This window comes from Microchirus variegatus (genome assembly GCF_963457635.1).
Source record: "Microchirus variegatus genome assembly, chromosome: 4".
In the NCBI taxonomy this organism is placed as follows: domain Eukaryota; kingdom Metazoa; phylum Chordata; class Actinopteri; order Pleuronectiformes; family Soleidae; genus Microchirus; species Microchirus variegatus.
Genome location: NC_139805.1, coordinates 11,819,021 through 11,840,885, shown reverse-complemented (window position 1 = coordinate 11,840,885; position 21,865 = coordinate 11,819,021). Strand labels below are relative to the sequence as shown.

General features: G+C 36.7%; 2 protein-coding genes across 2 annotated transcripts; both read right to left on the bottom strand.

Moving 5' to 3' along the window:
- Positions 1 to 6,581: 6,581 nt before the first annotated feature.
- Positions 6,582 to 15,838, bottom strand: mfsd8l1 (major facilitator superfamily domain containing 8-like 1). The gene is made up of 12 exons (XM_083887536.1): positions 15,743 to 15,838; positions 13,226 to 13,411; positions 12,992 to 13,054; positions 11,902 to 12,021; positions 11,593 to 11,672; positions 11,144 to 11,498; positions 9,277 to 9,350; positions 8,950 to 9,163; positions 8,573 to 8,695; positions 8,276 to 8,406; positions 6,853 to 6,959; positions 6,582 to 6,661 (listed from the first exon to the last, which is right to left on the bottom strand). Exons 1-11 carry the CDS (start codon positions 15,816 to 15,818, stop codon positions 6,879 to 6,881), a joined length of 1,503 nt encoding a protein of 500 aa, XP_083743662.1. The 5' UTR covers positions 15,819 to 15,838; the 3' UTR covers positions 6,582 to 6,661; positions 6,853 to 6,878.
- Positions 15,839 to 18,209: 2,371 nt separating this feature from the next.
- Positions 18,210 to 21,513, bottom strand: polr2h (RNA polymerase II, I and III subunit H). The gene is made up of 6 exons (XM_083888015.1): positions 21,386 to 21,513; positions 20,365 to 20,457; positions 20,123 to 20,206; positions 19,655 to 19,748; positions 19,088 to 19,171; positions 18,210 to 18,528 (listed from the first exon to the last, which is right to left on the bottom strand). The coding sequence occupies exons 2-6, from the start codon at positions 20,435 to 20,437 to the stop codon at positions 18,411 to 18,413; spliced, it is 453 nt and encodes a 150-aa protein (XP_083744141.1). The 5' UTR covers positions 20,438 to 20,457; positions 21,386 to 21,513; the 3' UTR covers positions 18,210 to 18,410.
- Between the last annotated feature and the right edge of the window lie 352 nt (positions 21,514 to 21,865).

Below are 21,865 nucleotides of genomic sequence, written 5' to 3'. Positions count from 1 at the left end.
AATATTATTATTATTATTATTATTATTATTATTATGATTCCCCATCTTTTCACTACGCTCCAGTTTGTGCAGCACAGAGTTTAGTGGTTACAAGTTCTCAGTTGCACCCAGCACCAGTGGGAAAATCAAACCAGTTTATGTTTTACAGAGTGGTCTCCACATTTCTAACCGACGCCCAGTTTTTCCCTGCACTAAAACAGAAAAATATGCATGTATTTCCCCTTGTGTAATTTTTTGATAGAGGCCTCAAGCCACATTATCCTTCCGTCTCTCTTTTTATTTGCTTATTATTACTCTTCCCGTTCTTCTCGGCTCCCGTTTACCACCCACCCTCCCTTCAGTTTACCCAATTCCCTCTCGGTTCAGTGGCGGGGCACTGGGTCACGGCACTGGCTTGATTTTCACACTGTTCCCTTTACTGCACGCCACATCAAGTTAATCGGGGTTAACAATTGCGCCAGTGCCTTGCTGAGCGGAGCTCCCATCAGCTTAGCGTGGCCTGGCTCGGGCGATACAGATGGGCTAGTAATCTGTGCAGGGAGCAGAGGAGACAGATGAGGGCGGAGGTGCGTTGTGGTTAGTTGGGTGGGTGCAGATCTGGGATGAGTCGTGGTCAGAGCACGATTAAAACAGTGACACCAGACTGAGGAGAGTTCCGGAAGGTTCAGCAGGAAAAGCCCTCGTTTTTGAAGAAAATCGATGTTAAAAAAAGTGTTGTAAACAATGATACATTTGACATATTCTCGCTGTTAACAGGTGCTCGTTTTGTTTGTATTTATTGATTTGCTTGGAAATATGTGCTATTCAACCGACATAAGCTTATTTTAATGCATCCAGTTTCTTGCACAATCGTTTCAAAGTCCTGACACTAAAGATAATGATAATGTGGTGCTGATTTGCCAGAAGCCCAAACCAAAACATAACTTCACAAACTGCTCCACGTTTCTCGAAATAATGATCTTATTCTGGTAATTTTACAACTTTATACACATTACATTACGATTTTATTCTTGTAATATGCCGACGACTTTATTCGCGTAATTTAAGACTTTATTCTCGAAATATTACGACTTTATTCCAGTAATATTGCAAATTTATCCTCATAATATTACAACTTTATTCTTCTTATATTCTGATGACTTTATTCTCGTAATTCAAAACTTTATTCCAGTTATATTACGACTTTATTCTCGTAATTTAAGATTTCATCATGTAATTTTACGACTTTATTCTCATAACATTACGACTTTATTCTGGTAATACTCCGACTTTATTCTTGTAATCTTACAAATTTATTCTTGTAATATTACAACTTTATTCTCGTAATATTACGACTATATTCTGGTAACATTACGACTTTATTCTTGTAATTTAAATGTAAATGTAAATGTACTTTATTTATACAGCCCTTTACAACAATCCTTTCGGTGATCCAAAGTGCTTTACAAGAAATAAATAAATAAAGAGGAAACACATAAAAGTAATTAAAAACAATAAAAACAATAAAATAGTGCAAAATAAAATAAGATAGAATCAGATAAAAGATAAGAAGACAAAAGATAAAAAGTGTCACCATACTACTCGGTATTAAAAGCCATCCTAAATAAATAGGTTTTTAGCCTTGATTTGAAGAGGCCCAGGTCAGAGATAAGACGCATCTCAACAGGGAGTTTATTCCAGAGCCTGGGAGCAGCAACAGCAAAGGCTCGATCACCCCAGTGTTTATATTTTGACCTGGGCACTTCCAGCAACATTTGGTTGTTTGACCTCAGAGCTCTACCCGGATCATGAACAGTTAAAAGCTCAGATAAATAAGATGGGGCAAGATCATGAAGAGCTTTAAAGGCAAACATTAAAAGTTTAAAATCGATTCTAAAAGAGACTGGAAGCCAATGGAGAGAGTGTAGAACAGGGGTGATGTGCTCTCTTCTATTAGTGTTGGTTAAAAGACGGGCAGCAGCGTTTTGAACAAGTTGAAGGCGACTGAGAGAAGTCTGGGAAATGCCAATATACAGTGCATTGCAGTAGTCTAATCTGGAACTGATTAGCGCATGTATGGCTTTCTCAAGGTCGTGACGGCTTAAAAACGCTTTAACTTTGGCCAGCAGACGCAACTGGAAAAAACTAGTCCTGACAACGTTACTAATTTGTTTATCAAACCTCAGATGACTGTCAAAGGTCACTCCCAGATTCCTGATGTTCGGACTGAGTTTTGAGGACAAGGAGCCAAAGCCATCCATCACAGTATCCCCGAACACAATACATTCCGTTTTCTCGTTGTTTAAATTAAGAAAGTTTTGGGCCAACCACTGCTTAATGTCAGCAAGACAGCTAGACAAGGAGGATTGTGCGCTGTTGCTGTTAGGCTTCACTGGCAGGTAGATTTGTAGATCATCTGCATAGCAATGAAAAGATAGGTTGTGCCTGGCTATAATTGACCCAAGTGGCAACATATATAATGAAAAGAGTATGGGGCCAAGAATAGACTAGAATTTAAGACTTTATTCTCGTAATTTTACAACTTTATTCTCATAATTTTACAACTTTTTTTTAATATTAAGAGTTTATTCTCGTAATATTACAACTTTTTAATATTACAACTTTATTCTCATAATTATCACAAGTTAATTGTCATAATATTACACATTTTTAATATTACTCTATTCTCATAATTTACGACTTTATTTACATAATTTTACCAAGTTTATTCTGGAAATATTTTCTTTTTTTTCAGTTTGGCCCTAATACTCCTCGTACCGTACAGTATATTAGAAAAATAAAAATAAATAAACAGATATATAAAACGTGTGAGTCGATGCGACGTCTCAGACAGAAAACTCAGAACAACAGACTTGGATCGTCTGAAAAAGGTGTAAAAAGAAAGTGCTCCAACCGCCCTGCTTCATAATTACGACTGTGCTGTTGAAGGTCAAAACAAAGCGGCAGAATTACAACATCCAGACTCGGTGAGTGATATTTTAAGATCAAAGACGAGGAGGAGGAAGATTATAAAAGGAAACCTTTAGTGCTGAAGATGGCTGAAGCGTGACCCATCTGCCAAAAACACGGCTCTGTGCTATAGCAGCTGGCTATATGCATGCACATCACAGCCCGGGGTGCTGTAGCTATGGGGGAACGCAGACTTAATTATTTAGTCAGTCAGAAGAAGCATTACACTGTAAAACAACCTGCTTTCCTGACCTATGCAGAAGAAAAATAATTCCTATGCATATCACACAATCCGTAAGGATTTTTCACAACATTTCTTGCATCAAGTGAATAAAAAGCAGCTCTTTGGTTGAACTTTTTAAACTTTAAAACTGTCAAACTCTTTTTTTATACCCAGTACTTTATCCAGCACTCTGCACCTGCTATTATTTCCTTGCTTTCTAGAGGTCACACCTCTTTGGAGTGACACATGTATTATTAACACCGGGTTCAAGTGCAATCCATGCAGGGACACTCACAGACTTTCACAGGTTCCTGTCAGTGCCACCATTTTGATACGAGTATGTTTTTTGTTTTTTCCCGCACAAACATTAATAAGTTGATAAGTGACACCGGTGCATGGCTGAATATTTCATCGACTCGGCACAAGTTCTATCCTGAGAGCACTTCTTTTCCATTTATTCCCCATCTCAAGTCACTTCATGAAAGTCTTACAATGACCGTCGAACGTGTCGTTCTTTAACGTCTCGTGTAAAGTGCGCGAGAAAGGGCAAGAGAAAGATAAAGTGGAGTCTGAGCCCATGCGTAAAATCTATTGGTCGGTCTAAGCCGCAGTGTCCCATAAGCCTGTGTCGCATCATCCCGGCTCTGTCCCAGCGTTAGAGCCTGGGGAATGAAATTGAGGGAAAAACAAACAAATAAAAAAAAATTAAAAAAAATGTCCCACTGAACTCCACCTGCCCTCTCTGCCCCCGGTTCACCAAAAGTTCACCTCTAATGGGCGACGTTTGCGATATATTCCGCATATGATTTATCCCTGTAATTGGCAAAAAGAGGACGACGAAGATGAGGAGGAGAAGGAGGAGGAGGGAGCTTTTCAAACTTATCCCAACAACTACTATTGATATGACACAAGGCGTTCTCGACATATCTGACCACATTACGCAGGGGTCAGCGTTCGGTCAGACTGCCGCTGCAGGCCGAGTGTGTTTGGGTCGCGTTTATGTCGGGTGAAGGATTCAGCAAAAGAAAAAAAGCCCAAAAATATCTCTTGTTACTGGCCCTGTGTCGTAACATTTCGGAGTTCGCCCCCAACCAATGCCAAAACGAGTTCAACTGGAGTTCACGGTAAAGGCTCCGCCCCCTCCTCGACACCAGGCCAGCAGGGAGACAGCGGCGACGTGTTGTCATAAGAAGTTGTGTTGTTAGGTTTGGTCATTGAGGTCATTGGTGGCCCACAGGAAAGACTCGTACAGCATGTTTTTTGTAAACTGTAGCTCCACATAACATCCTCCCTTGTTTTCAGTGAAGTTATCGTTTATTTCATCTGAATTTCTTGTATATAATTTATAAAATTATGAATTTGCTCCTGAAAATTCACACACTCGAGCACACACTTATCATTAATCGCGGAGCAAAATTTACTGTATTGTGGTAGAATTGTTTCACATCATTTTTGAACCACAAATATTCAGTTGGTTGTTAGAATTTCTAGAACCCTGATTAAACGGTTATTTATTATTAATTTAAAAAATCTATTTATGAAAACACTTTATTTTTAAACTAATTTAATTTATTTATAATACATTTCATTAACATCGTTAACATAGTTGTATGTATTTTACAAAAAAATATTATATTAATATATATATTAAAAAAATATATACATAAATTTACATTTTTTATTAATTAAATCTATTCAACTGCAGAACAAATGTGTTCAATTGTTGAATAGTTTATATTATAATACTAAAAAACATTTTTAAAAAATGTATTTATTAATTTTATTGGAATGAATAAAAATAAAAAACTGTATAAATCATGTTAAAGTATGAGTTTATTGTATGTGCTGAGTTATCCCTGACATAATTCATAAAATAGTCTTTACAATTTTGTGTATAAATGTCAAATTATCAAATAATTACATTTATTATTATTATTATTATTATTATTACAGCTATATAAATTATATATATTTTAAAGTACCAAAAATAAACTTCATATTTACTTGTTCACTGAATGTTGTCAACTAAATGTAATATGTAAATTACAGATTTAAATAATGTTAGCAATTTTAACAACTTAAAATGACATTGATGATTAAATATTTTAAAAATGGAAGGAAGGTGGAGGTTTGAAACTACATGAAAATTTAACTCATTAATTATCCTCTAATTGTACACAATTATATTATTATAATGTATTTTTGTCCTGCTCTTATAATTACTCTACACACAAACATATACACAAAAAGAAAACACAGGCCAGATAAATGTGGTGTCATTTTTTTTGTGTGTAAAATGTAAATTAATGTACAAAGTTAGGTGCCCAAAACAATAACAACAATAAATACAGTAAATACAAAGAAAATAAATAAAGCAATACTCACACGTCTTTGTTTGTTGTGAATATAAAACTGAACATACTGAGACAAACAAAGGAAACATCTAAAGCCTTTGGGGGGAAACAATTCTTAGACTAATGAATTATTTGGTTTGTTACAAAAACTATGATTCCCCATACCTTTATACAACATAGTTAAAAAATATGTCTCCCCCTTTTTAGCGTTGCCAGTTTTGTTAATAATAGTGCATAGTTTTCTTGGTAAAGTAGATCCACATCAGTCTCATCAATAATGGGAAACACGTTCTTCTAAGCAAAGACTAAGAGCACCTACCAGTGGTGCAAACAGGTACTACATCACCAACATGAAAAAAAATCTACATGAACAAAACAAGATAAATACCCACTTTCATGTGTATAAATTTAGATAAATAAATGAAGTATGTTTTTGAATTAATTTGAAAATTGATAAATCAATACCGACACAAACTGTGTTTTTGGACAAAGCTCTAAAACAGCATTTTCCTTACCACGTCAGAACAGGCAGGGAAAAATCAACATTAAATAAATGTACTGTATTAGTGTTAGTAATTAGATTGATGAAGACTTATTACTGCTTCAATTATAGGAGGTCACTCTGTCACGTTATATGAATAAATAAGAACATCAAACTGTGAAAAAGCATCTGTGGTCAAGGAGAGAGCTCTAATACACGACACGGGTGTGAAGTGGATTGAAATGACATTTTCGTCAAACTTTAATGTTGAATTATTGTGTTACTTCAAAGAAATAACGTTATTGTAAAAGATGAGGTGATAATTATCAAGTCACAATTAATTCTCCCCGACCACAAGGTCAGCGACGTCAATCATTTCGGGGCATTTGAATTAATTTAATCGAACAGCTGGTTTGTTCAGCACAACATAAATTAAAGAGAACTCTCAGCTGGAACTTGCACATGTGGTGCCATCATCATCATCCTATATTTCCATGGGAAATATAAATACAAATATATAGATATATATCTATATATAGATATATAGATATATACACGCAAACCATAAACAGTACTTTTGTCTATCTGCCTCTGCACCCAAAGGTTTGACATGTCCATGTTTAACGGTAGAAATCCAAAAGGTGGTGAGATGTGCTGAAGGGTGTGTGTGCAGAGAAAGGAGAAAAACGCTGAATGAGATGCAGGACAACAACATATTATAATGGTATTCACTTTTGTGGGGCACATTATTTTATACTTAATACTTTGATTTACCTTTCTAAAATGTGTAATAATGTAAAAAAAAATCCATTATAAAATGATTTGTGTCGTTTGTAAATAGCTACCTTTTATATCAGCTTTTCCGACGAGATTATGCAGAACTGTGACGGCTGTCGGCTTGCTCCTTAGCAGCGGGTTCAACCAGACGCTCGTATGAGATTACCAGCATTACCTGCATTTAAATTATAAGATCAGCATTAATACAAACTAGGATTAAAAACGACTTAAAGGGGCTTTTCTTGTTTTTGGATTGCCTACTATTGTCTGTACTCAGTGAATTTCCTTATATACATTTTCTGCTAATTAAAATCATAGACTGTATATTTTCTTCAGGTGAACAATTTCAATTAAAATAGTAAGTCAAATTTTTATATGTAATGCAATCAGGCTTGGTGAGTAATGGAATACATGGAACAGCGTTACGTAATTCGGAACTGTATCCCGTTATAGTTACAGGGGAAAATAGAGCGTAAAAGAAGTAATCAGATTACCGTTACATTTTGTAAATATTGGGACCATTAGTAGGATTTCATTAAAATACATAACAATATAAACTTGTCAGGTATGAAAGCAGATTCTGTTTTTGCTTTGTAAAGTGTGCTGTGGTGTTAAAGTCATGTGTAAGTGCCCTTTCATTAGATCTCTTTAGGATACTGGGTGAATCTGCTCAAGGACACATTTTTGTTTCCCCCACTTCATTTTCTAACTGTTTCACACTGTTCTGTTGTACACACTGAAGTAAAAGTGATCTTATTTATATTTATTTCCTCTTGTCTTCATTTCCATTTGTATTGGGGTAATCCAAAAGTAACAGAAAGTAATCAAATGACATGAACAGGTAATTAGCAACTGTATCAGAACACATATTTAAATAAAGTAACTCTCCCAAGAAAATCTTTTTAAAAAACTGATTATTTTCATGACTATGAAACCCAAAGAATTTTAGAATTCAAAATGGCTGTTAACCCTAAACCTAATTCGGCAATGTAATGTAAAAAAAAAAAGTACAGGAAATGAAGGAAGGAGAATTATGGAACAAATGAATTAAAGCAGAGTAAAAACATAAATCCGTTTAAAAGAACATACAAAATACACATTTTAAATACATTTAAGGATGAGGAACAGCAGTTTTATCAAGGACGGTGGTGGAAATGGTTGCATTTAAAGCCAGAATTATTCTTGTGTTGTGCTTAAGAACATTTAGAACTTTGTATAAAATACTGTAAATATGTAAATATTTTTGGCGATGTGATAAAGTAGCGCAGACATTGAGTTGTGTATAATAAAAATGGGGTAGGTACATATACAAGTGTATAATTATGCCTTCTCCTTTTCAAATGTGATGAGATGTCAATGTGTTGTAAATGTGCTGTAATCTAGCTAGCTAGATAGCTTATTTAGCCTGTAGGTCCTGGTGGACCCCATTAGGAGGAAAGAAAAGGAATATGGTTTAAATATTATGTGGACGTCTCAATCATTTCCACTTACTGTAATCAGTGCCAGCAGTGCCATCATCACCCCCAACATGATGTACATGTGCTCAGTGAGGCCGCCAGCCCACAGCGGGCCCAGGATTGTAGCTAGACCTCCCACTGAGCGACGCACTCCTTGACTGAAACCTGCAACAACAACAAAAAAAATCAAGGTAAGACACAAACACACCAGAGTTCAAACAAAAGAATGTACAGACAGTTAAAATACAAGGTACAGAGCATTTTACAGCTACACGCTGAAATGTGCATCAAATTGTCAAAGATGTATCTAGTAAATGTCGCTCATTCTCACCTTGTGTTTTCTCAGAGGTGACTTTGGAGAAAAGAGACACCTGAGCCACTGCTACAAATGGCAAACCCAAAACCTGAAGAAACACTCCGATGATGAACTCAGTCAGCTGCCATGGAAAATCACCTACAGGAAACACAAAGCTCAATGAAACAGAAGACACCAAAGTATTAGTATGAAGTATTAGTATGATACATGCACGCACAACACATCCATTAACATGATTGTGAAATACTTCAGATCTTAGAAGTACCCAGATTTGCAGGTAATAGCGCTTTATGGAAAATTGTATCATTCAACAGGAAATCTGTTATCATTTACTGCAAGTACAGATAAGAATGTGCAAGATGTGATGTGGTGCAAAATAAGTGCTGACTGACCTAGAGGCTTCGCCAGGAAGATGAGGCACCAGACACCAGAGATGTTGCAGATGGTCCAACCAATGACCAGGACTACCCGTTCTGCAACACGTCGACTCAGCCAACGGACAAAAAAGAAGCCAGCAATCACCTCCACGCCACAGAGACAGTACATGACGCTGTTCTCCAGCTCCCCATAGCCAAAGTACTTCTGGGTTAATGGAGTCACCATGGTCTGGAGGAGGGAATGATGAATGTGTTGTCGGTGCAGTTGACACATTTGAATTTATTAAAAGTTGTGGTGTGTGTGTGTGTGTGTGTGTGTGTGTGTGTGTGACTTAAATGTACCTCCAGTGCTGTCTGATTGAAGAGGGTGATGAACTGAGCAGCCAAGAGCACAACCACCTCTTCTTTCAGGAATTCTACAAAGGTAATGAGACACAGGAAAAGACTGAAAAAAGAAGCCGAGACCAACAGCATGAGAGAGATGACAGACACTGATTCTCATCTGTTAAATACTATTTTCCAAGTTAACCTAGTTCCCTGGTGTCCTAATGAACATGTCTGTGACAGGCTTTGGTCAAAATACCATAAGGATGAAGCACCAAAACAGCCCTGTTCAGAACGCTCTGTTAAGTAGCATCTCTTTTATTTAAAAAAAATAAAAAATGACAGAAATGACATCAGCCACAGAGGCTACTGGGAGCTAAGAGCAGTTAGCATTTTGAAAAGTGATCATTTGCAGGCTCTAGCATTTATTTGTCCATATAAATCCTCTGAGGCTGGAAGTTTGTGTAGGACTCTGTGCTGCACTGGGGAGCCAAGAAAAAACCTTTTGCGGACTTCCGGTTTTCAGATGCCGTTGCTCTCGCCAGCACTCTCGCATGTTTTACAGACAAAGCGGAGCTCTGCGAGACAACAATTCCAGGAATTTAGCGTCTTGTGACGTTGCAGTGAGCGTGGGACATTGCGTGTTTTATCTCCTGTACTTAGATCGAAGAGGCGACTGGTAGGGCCTCCAGAGTCCCAAATAGAAGTATTAAAATTATTAAGAAGTTGATTTTGCATAATATGGGACCTTTAAAACATTATTAGTGAAGTCATCTGAGCAGCCCTTAAACTAAAATAATGTTTAGATTCTGAAAGACAAAGGCAAAAAGACACAAGTGAAAACAAAACTGGGCCCAACATTGAACCTTGAGGCATACCACATTCGGTGGGAGTAGGGGCCAATTCCAATTCCTATCTTAACCCTCAAGCTCAACCCTTAATCTTAACTGGCCCTCAAAACCAAGTGGTGAGGGTTATTTTGTCACTTAGAAATGGGACACCCCTTAAATGCAGATACGTCTACAGACTGTGGGGGGCAGAATAACGCGAAAGTGGCGTCCAGTCTGTCAACTCCGAAAAAGAAGAAAAACAACACATTTACGTCACGATTATTTATTACGATCCTTTTGTCAGTCAAGTTATTAGGTTGTCAGTTAGTTATAAGATGATACTCATACAAATACCACAACCACGGACATATTCAGCTGACAGTTACCACACACCACAGCCTATTGAAAAGTAAACGATAGCAAATGATCGCTTGTCCGCACCGGCCGGCTATTGACAAAAGATCGTAAAATAAAAATAAATGTTACGCAACAAGTAATCCATAATATGGGCCTAAACTAAGATAATACAATGGTTTTCGTAATTTTTATATCTCTATTAACAAAGAAAATACTTAATTTGTAGCGTACTCGTTTCGCTGCTTTCGGCGCCATCTTTGTGATGTCAAAACACGCAATGCATTCTGGGTAGCCCTTTCTCCCAAGGGTGGTCTCGTAAAATCTCAATATTGAGGGCGATACAGCCCTTAAACTTGGACCTCAAATTAATTTTTCTGAGAATCGGGACAGCACTTGCACTAGCGGGAGTGCGCATTTTTGAGATTGAGGGTTAAGATTGAGGGTTAAGCAAGGAATTGGAATTCACCCTAGATAGTAAATAATAGGCCATTATATCCAGGAAAGGAACTGTTCATAACATTTTATTAATATATCAAAAGGCACCAATAGGAGACACTATTTTAGAATGTCTGATCACAGCAGATTCTGTACTATTGTGGGCTCTTTAACCAGGCTGGAAAACAAACTATGCTTTTACTCAAAGTTCTCTAAAGTGTCCAAACAACAATCTTGCACAGACATTGTTAACTGTAACTTACCTTGGGATGCACTGCAACTCTCTGTGGGGTTGGAGGACTCCTGTGTCCCTGACAGCACTGGAGAGGATGGTGGGGAGATGTGATCCAGTGTGGAATTGGATGCCGCAGAGATGCAGTTTGTCTGGTGCTTGGAAGTCCCCACTGAGCCGTAGGAGCCACCAAGCTCCTGGGACCTCATTAGCGGCTCGTCCTCGTCGTTGTTATCCTCATCTTCCAAACATTCATGCTCTTTCTCTTCTACCTCATTCGTCCTCGCTGGACTTGCCTGCTCCTTCCCTCTCTCCAGAGGTGGTAGGTCCCAGTACATGAAGACCACCACCAGCTGAAGGAGACTCCACAGCAGGCACATGAACAACTGCAGAGGGCGATAAAGGACAGTTAGCCGTTATGTGGTGGAGCAAATAAGACTTCCAAAAAGGTCTCATTGGGAGTTAATTTCTTGTACTTACACCCGGCGCAGTAAATTTATTGACAACAAATGGACCCAGATTGAAATCACACAACCTCAAGAAGATGTTAAATGCTGGACCTGTGAAAATGAAAAAAAATAATGCTGTAATACCTCCTACACAATACTACATAGATGTATCATTTGATTATGTGTTTCAAGTGTAATGGCCCATGGTCTTTAATTTAACATTTGTGACACCAGCATTAACCAAGATAACCGGTGATCCCTGTTCACTCGAATGGAAAACAGCAGGGACCTTGTGATTCAAATCATTCCAAAATCAAATGATGAGCAGAGAGGCACTGACCAATCAGAAGGCCAGCTTGTCGACACGCCATAACAGCTGCAAATACTGTAGCACGGTCTTGTGGAGCAGTACTTCTAGTCAGGAAGCCAAAGATAGACGAGCCAGCACCTGTGCCAATGCCTGAGGGGGATTCATATATTTCAATATGAAATAACTGCTCTCAAACATTTAGTTAGAAACACTGAACACACAATATAATCCAAGTGGCCCCTAATGTGCATAAAAGTGACACTAACTCCAATTGATACAGTAAATGTTGTAAAAGCCACTGTTAATAATTACCCCAAAACAGCGCAAAATATATAAGTGTAATTTAAGTGTTTTATAAACCCTTTAACACAGAGCGTCGCATCGCAGACAACAAGTTCGCACAAGTGCAATTTGCTGAGAAGTTGCATGTCAAAACCAACATGTGGTTATGACGGCAAGTTAACTCGCGTCGTTGTAGGAAGTCTGCAAATCAGCGTCTTTGTCACAAGAAAGTGAAAAGGTGGGAAAAACGAGTTTCCATATTCAATATAGTTTTGATGTTTGGCCTGTTCCTGGTCATTCAGAAAAAACTCAAAAAAGTTTTAATTTAAAAATGTTTAAAATGTTCAAATTTCAACTTTAACATAAAAAAATCAAACATACAACTACAGTGTTTTATTTTTTGTTTTTTTGTTTTCATTTTAAATTGTTAATACACTATTTTAGCATGCAGTAAATTGTCAAATAAAGATACCAGATGTTGAAAGTTCTTCTGGAAAAATGGCCAAAAGCACTTAATCACAGGATCATTTTCTGGCCCTTTTGTGATTAAAAATAAGCAAAAAAAATTAAGTTTTATTTATTTTATTTACGTTTTGAGGCTTAGATGTTAAAGGGTTAAGATAGGTCAAAGCTAAGGTTTAACAAAATAGTTGATGTTACTGAATAATCCAACGAAAAAGTGCATCCTTAAAGCACATATACCAGGATTTTACAGCTGAATATGTGTATGCATTAATCAGTTGTTGCTTAAAACAGGTACAATCAAAAGGTTCATACTGGTTTTTTTTTGACAATTTTGTCTTTTCAGTGGTATGATGGGCATCCAGTCTGCACTCACCTGCTACTAATCTGCTCGACAGTAAGAGCCACTTGGAGTAGCCAATGAAGTACATGAAATTACCTACAGAGTAAAAGGTAGAAACAAACAGTTATTGGTCAAACAGGCAACATTCAAATTGAAGTTTTTTGAAACTGGAAATCAAAAGTGCATGCTTTCCTCTAAAAAGCACTCGGAGGGATAAAATTGAGACAGGACTACACTTGAAAAAAGAAAATATGAGTTGTGACTCACCGACTATCTCAAAAATGTTGGAAAACAAGATGATCTTCTTTGTAGTTTGTGTTTTGTCAGACAAGTGGCCAAACAGAGGCCCAGACAGGAGGCCACTCAAGCTGAACGCCGACAGTGCCAACCCCAGGAAGTAAGGTGCAGCATCTAAAGTTTGCAGGTACCGCCATATTGTGGGCAATATTACAGCTGTAGAGAGAGAACAACAAAGTTAACTATTTTACAGAACACTTTCTGCCAAAATATACAATAACAACATGAAAGATGACATAAAGATGAACAGACCAGTGTGTCTTGGGACATTAATGGAATTCAGACCACATGTCCAGGTTGATCTGATAAACAAATGTTATTCAACACATAAAAAACAACTTTGTGATTCAGATTATGAGATTGAGATTATTGAGCTCTTTATTGAGGCCTTTCTTTGGTGTAAGTCATTAACCAATAATATGAACTAAAGAACATTTGAAAAGCTTATTCCAACACGATGGCAACACTTTGAGACTGTTCTTTCATCTCATCACAAAGCATTTTTTATAAGAGTTAAGGTTTAGACCAGGGGTCCCCAACCTTTTAGGGTAAAGAATAATATGGAGGGCTACCATATAAACATTTTATGCACCATTTTCTTTTTTCTACCATTTAAATGATTGATATTATGCATTCAATTGCATACACATTAATTCCAGTGCTTACTCCTAACGATTATCAGTTTTTATAAACAATATCGATGATATTTTACTGAGTGATCATATGGATACATGCAAGTGAGGTGAGGTGAAATGAGCCTGCGGGCACCATATTGGCTGCCCACGGGCCCCGTTGGTGACCCCTGGTTCAAACACTGCAGCTCTTCCATAATTTCTACCTTTTACCTTTCTATTTACCTTTCTGTGTAAAAAAAAGTGTAATATTGAAGTGTTCTACTGACTGTGGTGTATATTTACAGTTTTGCTTTAAACTTTTCATGAAGGTTGTCTTTCTCATTATTAGATAGATTTCTTCAGTGCTTCGAGTCTTATCCTCGTGGACAATGGATAGCGCTGAACCATTATATTTGGAAATTCAATTTCTGGGTCAGAAGACACATACGATAGCATGCCAGGGAGGAAAGAATGAATGTTCTTGTCATCTGAGGGAATGTCACAGCTTCATTACCATGACAGTGACATCTGTATGTGGAAGTAACAAAACCACTTGTCATGGTAAACCCTGCACAACTGTAATGTAATCTCAACAGTTCAGTGTCATATTATTCTGTGTGTATATATTGTATATCCAATCTTTGCCATGTTGCCATTGAATAATATTATATTGCGATATACAGTATATAGTTTTATGATGTCATAAAGGACAGTTTGATATGTTGTTTGAAAACTAAGTTGTAGTCCCAACAAAACAACTAAGTTGTAGTCCCAACAAAATTTCCTTCTATAGGAAGCATATCTTTAAATCAGGATATATTGCAAAGCAAATCATAGCTAACGTGTAAAACATTAAGGCCTAAAATGAGCCGACCCCACACACATAACTGTTCTTCTATACGCTTCAGGTGAGACCACTACAGTCATGTCAATGTGACTGTTTGGGAATGTAGTATGGTCATTGACTTTTGAACCAACAGTCACACTTATGTTATAGTCTGACAGTAAATGTCACTCATTTCAAATTATTGTTAATTGTTGGACATCAAATTTGTACTTGTATTATAAATATGAACACAGTTGAAAGTCTGTTGGGATTTTCGTATTCAAACTCTGAAAAGCCAAAGAGCGAGAGTGAAATATGCAAATTGTGATTACTTTTATTTTAACTTTTGCACTGATTGTGACTCTAGCAAATCTTCTCAACCCTAAAACTAAGCCCTTCTTATCTTCTTTTTTTTTTAACATTTATTCAGCAATGATCTGGTAACATCAATGTAAACTGAGGAAAATGGTGCATATCAATGACAGCAAAGTCAGATCATGCAGTAGAGATGGGAGTCGATATCGGACAGATATTGGTCAAAATCACTGGATCGGCTATTGGACAGATACAAATGTAGAATCCAGATACAATCCAAAAAGCCTATATATAGTGCATGATTCACTGTGCACAGACTGTAAAGATGTTTGGGCTGTTTATTTCTTCTTTTTGGGAGAACAATATTTGTTACGCAGTTGGAGAATTGTGTATTTGATATGACTCAGCACAAATGTGCTTCATAGTATGGTCCAAAATTACTGTATCGTAACAATATCAGTAGATACTAGAGTTTTTGATATCGGTATGGGACATACAAATCAATAGAAAGGCATTGTGAACAGAAATGTGAAGTTACTTCCAAATGTTTGGCCTCTAGTAAAAAATAATATAGTATTAACTTTTTCTTCAATAATCAACCTGCCACAATAAAGTTAGTACTCATGTTCACTCTACATGACATGTATCACTGCCCTATTATTAAAAATACACTGTTGTACATTACATGTGTGGTGAAGTTAAGACGGAAAAGTAACAAGGTTCAGGTCTTACCATATTCCACGCCACTAAGAAGAAACATGAGCCCAATGGTGGCGTAAGTCAGCCTCTTTTTCCGTCGGTGGTCCATTATTGTGCCGTTTGCCGCTTGTTTAATGTTGGTCTGACTTCACTAACAACCTTTAACATCGTCTCTCAAACGCCGCAGCTGACCTAATGCCGAGTGCGGTGCTTCCAATTAAAGAGGCGGCACAGCGAGGACACATCAGCAGCTCTGCCAGCACATGGCAGTGAGAGAGAGGGGGGGAAAAAAACCTGTCTAACAGGGACTCATGTTATTCTACATGTTCTGATAATGACAGGGCACAGAGCAGGAGTCTTTCAGCCCGTGACGCAGAGAACACTCCTCTCTCCGAGAGCTGGAAGAACACAAACAAACAAACCTGCGGACACACACCGGATACGTTTACCCGCCCCGGGAGGATCAGACCTGTGTGTGCACTTCACTCTGATGACATCACTTCCGCTGGGATTCCGCTCTCAACCCGTGGATATTATATTATATATAACTACCGTAACTGCAGCCATAAAGGCACCAACTCGGCGAGTATGATTGGTCACTTTACTAATTTGACTTACACAGCTGAATTAGATGAAATGTAAAATAGTAGTAATAGTACTAGCAATAATAATAATAATAATAATAATAATAAATCCCATGACATAAAAATGCAGAAATAAATGAATGAATAAATAAATAAAAGAATAAATCAATGAATACATATATACTGAAATAAATATATGTATAAATAAATAAAACAAATAATAAATTAATACAAAAATACACTTAATACGTGTATTTATCAAAGTGTTTGTTTTTTAAATGGTCGATTTTAGTTTATTTATGCATTCTTTTATTTCTGTTTCGTATGCTAATGAGGTAGAAGGGTTTGATGTTCACTTTTTGTAGATTAGCATAGTCCACTAGATGGTGCTAAGTGCTCACTCGCACTAGAGCTGTTGCAAATCACTCACTATTTTTTGCAATATCGTGATAATATCGTATCGTGTCCTCAATATCGTATAGTGGTGTATCTGGCGATTCCCAACCCTACGGTTTATGTGTCCATATACTTTATTCTAATACTATATTTCATTTTTGTATTCTTTATATTGTACTTATATTATAATGGTGCTTTTACTGCTGCTACAAAACAAATGTAAAGTTGTATATATAATAAAGTATGGCAACATCTATGAAGTATAAATTAGGTTATTGAAGTCAGCCAGTTGATTCTCAGGGAAAGTCAACAATTGGGTCGTGTCAGTACAAACTAATAAAGAAATCAGGACCAACATACTTGACATACAGAGCCTTCTGCATTAGCTCGGTTGTACCTTGTTTTAATTTAAACTGATATTTTCCATGCTGCTTTTCTATCATGTTAAACTTATTCTCCTCTGATTTTTGCCAACACCAAGGCTTTTTTTTAGCCCAGGTCACCATTGCTCACTAGATTGATTTTTTCCATTCCATTCTCTGTGATGATGGTGAAAATCCCTTTCTAAAATAGTCAGTCCATCCTGTCTCACACAAACAACCATGCCATGTTACTTCATAATCTTTCAACTTGAATTAGTTAATCTTGGACATTTCTATGTGACTAAATACATTATGCTGATGTCGTGTGAATAATGTACCTAATAAAGTGGTCAATTGCTGTATAAATGAATGTCCTTTTTCCCTCTCAGCTACAAGCTGATTTGACAAAATGTCCTCATTAAAATATATTTAGGCCTTTCAGGTACACACTCTATTATAAGAAGCTAGTGTGAGTCATTAACAGAACTGCTTACCATCCTGTGACACCCATTACCATGGACACTGAGGACACTGTGTTGTACACACAAGCCGACTCCTTCCCCCATAATTCAATTTTCTGACTGTTGGGTCAACACTTTGGGTTTCCTGACACTCAAGCAAATACCCATGGCATCGTGGACAATAAAACCCTAAATGTGAGCGGAAAGGAGAGTAATTCAATAATGAATAATATGATAAAATACTTGCCACTGCTTCCCGATTTCAAAATGTGTTTAGTAGTCAGAGGCTGTCTGAGGATTGTTCATAAAAGAAATAAAAGAAAATATAAAACTATTCGGATTAAAAAAGTAAATCTTAAGGCCAAACAAAGTATAATCTAGATAAAAATTGCCTGTAACTGTAAATTGTTCAGGTATTAAACTAGATTTATTTTACTGATGTATTACTGAATTTGTTACTAATTATTGGTGTATTACATATTTCCATAGAGATGTTATGATCAACAGACATCTGTATGTATAATCCCATGTGCGCTGGTCCAGATAGCTGTCATGCCACAGGAATTAAAAATAACACAATTTACTATGATGCCAACTGAATGAAAAAATATGAGCCAAGGTGACAGATCACCAAAATCTGTTCCATTTTGTATTAAAAGAAATCTTTATTTACACTTTGCCAGCAGATGGAGGTTGCAGTCCTTTTTCAGTGTCCCAAACTGTGGTCCATTTCCTTTGAGGAAACATTGTATAACTATAAGAAAAAAAACCTTCTTTTCTATAGTTCTCCATGTGTTTTGTCAGTGGTGTGGTCCAGACTTATCATGTCCGCAGCCAAGTATGAAGGTCAACTACGGCAGTGGAAGATTGAGTATAAGTGGAAAAGCAGAGTTGGGTTTTAGAAGGCCAGTTTCTTCATGAGCAGGTAAACCCTGGAGTCCACCTCAAAGCCGTGAAGGTTGTTGGCATCTCCCTGTAGCCTCATGAGAAGGCCACCATAAGACACATATGCAGAGCTGAAAAACAGAGCATGTCCATTGATTAAAGCCAGTAAAAGACACATAATGTTTTTCAAATACAATCCATATGTAAACAGTTTGGGATTGTATTTGATCTCTTTGCACATGCACATCTTCACTTTCCATTAACTAATAATGATTGTACTTTGTCTAAACCTACACATAATTTTCCTCAAGTAAAAAAATAAAACGTGCCCTCATAGTATATTATTACTGTATAAGAAGAGAGTGATGTGAAAAGTGTGAAGAAGTTTCCATTTCGTATTAACAGAACATTACTGTAGTAAGATAAGATTTGCAATAAAGTGGTATAATACTTTACTACACTAATTATATGCACATTAAGTGCAAATATTATTAAAATCAAATAATAAATAACTAAATACTTGCTTGACAAGAAAGCATACCATAACAAATTAAGAAAAACAATAATGGCCTGTAACTAATCACGCAAATGCTCATTTCATTGCCAGTCATCGCTAATGCTTATTGTCATCATAACGTTGTGTAAACAGTATAGAGTATAGTATATAGTATAGAGTAGAAGGTCACTCACAGACGTGTTGCTGCTTCTGTTGATGTCTCATCACCTTCAATCTTGTACACCTTCCCGTACATCACATAATCAAACTGGTCTGCTCTGGAAATGTAAACATATATATGCACAACAAAAAAAAGGGTTGAAACTCCACTGCACTGTTACACATGTGATGCACACACTCATACACGTAATATGTTAATTCATTGTTTACTGCTTTATCCTCCACATGAGGGTCATGGGGGAGCTAATCCCAGCTAACAGAGCAAAAGACGTGGACAGGGTGCCAGTCCATCACAGGGTCAACATGTACACCCATGGTCAATTAAGAGTGTACAGTTGACCTCTGCATATTAGTGGACTGAATCGAAGAAAAAACCAGACTACTCGAAGTAAACCCACACGCTCAGCGGGGAGAACATGGAAACCCTCAGTCGAACCTGGATTCCAACCAGTGACGTTCTTACTGTGAGGCAACTGTGCTGGCCATGACTACTTCATTGTGTGGACACACACATAATATACAGTATATATACACAGTGTTGTACAGTACAATTTTGTATATATAAATTACAAATGACTCACCTAGACGGCCGGTCATCCTGAGGATTATATTCTCCATCATCTGGTGTTCCATCTTCATATAATGTACTGGCAATGACCAGTCTGAACTTATCACCTTAATGGAATAGATACATAAGGCCATACTGGGTTTACTCTGTGATTGTGAACTAGAAAACATTGAGTTTTAGTTCCATGATTGTCATGAGCCTTCATTTGAAATACTGTATATCGACAGGCTATATTTGTATCTCCCATGGTGGAAAGTTGAGAGGAACACTAGTCACAGAATTCACACAAATGCTAAATTTGTCATATTTTCAATATGAATTTGAATATTTACAGACACAGCGAGTATACCCACACATATCAAATACCAGAGCAGAAAGACAACCTGTTCGAAACTTCAAATGTACTGTATGCATGTTAGATTTACATAATGATTATTTTGTCTTATTTAACCAAAAGAACAAATGAAGTTTGTTTTCTTACCAAGCTCAACAGGATAGATCTGAGTGTTCACATCCAAGATGAGGTCCATCTTGAAAGATTCACTTTCACAGTGTAGACGAGACACTACAACAAACAGTGAACCATGGAAGTTTGAATCACTTACTTTTTTCACTCTCATTATATCTCTTCCAACTGCTACTACAATTATATTTGTTTACTTTTTCTATAAGTAAAAAGTGCATGAAGTTTGAGTATCTTCAGAGAAAAACGTGTATACAAACCTCTGTCAAACTTCTTTCCATCTGGATCGATGTCTTTAACATCAAAGATGTCCTCAAATAGAATTCCAGCCATCGCTGTTGCAGTTTAAGAACCTGGACAAGAGAAATGAAAAATTAGTCAATTAGTTATATTTTATATACTCACAGCAGATGTAGATAAACATTTTATTAATTGTGCAACATATAAAAACATAAACAACAACAGTTGGTGAAGGCAAAGGCATAGAAATCAAGGAGGGCGCAGCCTGCTGCTTTATTGTCATTATGTAAACTTGCGCTTAAAAGCCAGTGTCGGCCGACGTGGATATCCTGCTTCCCTATCAGTTGTGAAATAATAATAAGTATGATTTATGGCAATTTAATAATAATTATTATTAAAAAAATTATAATGTATCCAATTATACAAAGTAAGAACTGAGAGTAGCAACATAGAGATAAATACACATTTATTAGTGGAGACAAACTCTGATAACCAAAGCTACATTGTCGGGGGAAAAAAACCTGTACAAATGATCAAAACCAAGTATCATCCTAAGAAATTACTAGACACAATTAATATAAAGATAAAACATTCACTTGACTTGTCATTAGGAGCACAACCACAGTTTAACAAACCTCAAAATGAAAAACTAATTTATAAATGATCTATACATAGCTGTCAATAAAGCTGGCAATAATCAGGCCTACACGCCATTGAATATTTACACAGATGGTTGCAATTTCTTTTCTTTCTTTTTTTAGCTAGAACTGTATTTCATTCAATACAAAATGTGGCAATATAAAGTAAACAAATTATCAACTCACTTCTGTACATTTATCACATCACTAGTTTTCTGCTTTTAAGAGATGCAACCACTTAAAAGCAGTGGCGTGAATTAAATTATGTACAGCTGAATCATGAACAATCAAAACTATGTTTACTTATTTATGCAGGTAAGATTAGCATAAACCATACACATTTTGGGCTACCCCTTAGCTTTAGCATCAGCTTAGCTTCGTCCAAAAAGTTCCCCAATCTTACCTCAGAGAAGAGTGCGCTTATATATTGTATCGCTCACACAATAACGACGCTTTCCCTCGATTAATCGCTGCGACTTTACGCTGGAAATCGCATTTGAAAACGCAATTTCATTCACAACAGCGTGAACCACATTCATGTACCGCTCAAACAATGTGCGCGACCTGTGACACACAAACTACTTCCGGTTGAAAGTACGACATCGTTTACGTATCCATCACAAACGTGCTGCTAATGTTGTGTGAAATATAGTTATATGTGTCAGGGAAAAAAGTGAATAAAGAAAAAAATAATAATATAGGTCTGTATCTAGTGTTAATTTGTACCGGAAGTACGTCACTGTTATATTTATTTCACAATGTATAAAGAATGTTGGACATTTTATCTAGGAGAGCTTGTAGCGCAATTATAACAATGAAAAAAGACAATTATTTTTCTACAGTTTCCCGAAGCAAAAAGTGGAAACATTTTAGTCAAGCATGC

What these genes read in the sequence shown, in the direction of transcription:
- mfsd8l1 (XM_083887536.1), bottom strand. Translation starts at nt 15,818, where the DNA reads ATGGACCACCGACGGAAAAAGAGGCTGACTTACGCCACCATTGGGCTC. An exon ending in GAGTTGCAGTGCATCCCAAG is followed by an intron (nt 9,351 to 11,143) that starts GTAAGTTACAGT and finishes TTACCTTTGTAG; the next exon opens with AATTCCTGAAAGAAGAGGTG. An exon ending in TCAATCAGACAGCACTGGAG is followed by an intron (nt 9,164 to 9,276) that starts GTACATTTAAGT and finishes TCCCTCCTCCAG; the next exon opens with ACCATGGTGACTCCATTAAC.
- polr2h (XM_083888015.1), bottom strand. Translation starts at nt 20,437, where the DNA reads ATGGCTGGAATTCTATTTGAGGACATCTTTGATGTTAAAGACATCGAT. An exon ending in CAGGATGACCGGCCGTCTAG is followed by an intron (nt 19,172 to 19,654) that starts GTGAGTCATTTG and finishes TTACATTTCCAG; the next exon opens with AGCAGACCAGTTTGATTATG. An exon ending in ACAGAAGCAGCAACACGTCT is followed by an intron (nt 18,529 to 19,087) that starts GTGAGTGACCTT and finishes TCTGTTTTTCAG; the next exon opens with CTCTGCATATGTGTCTTATG.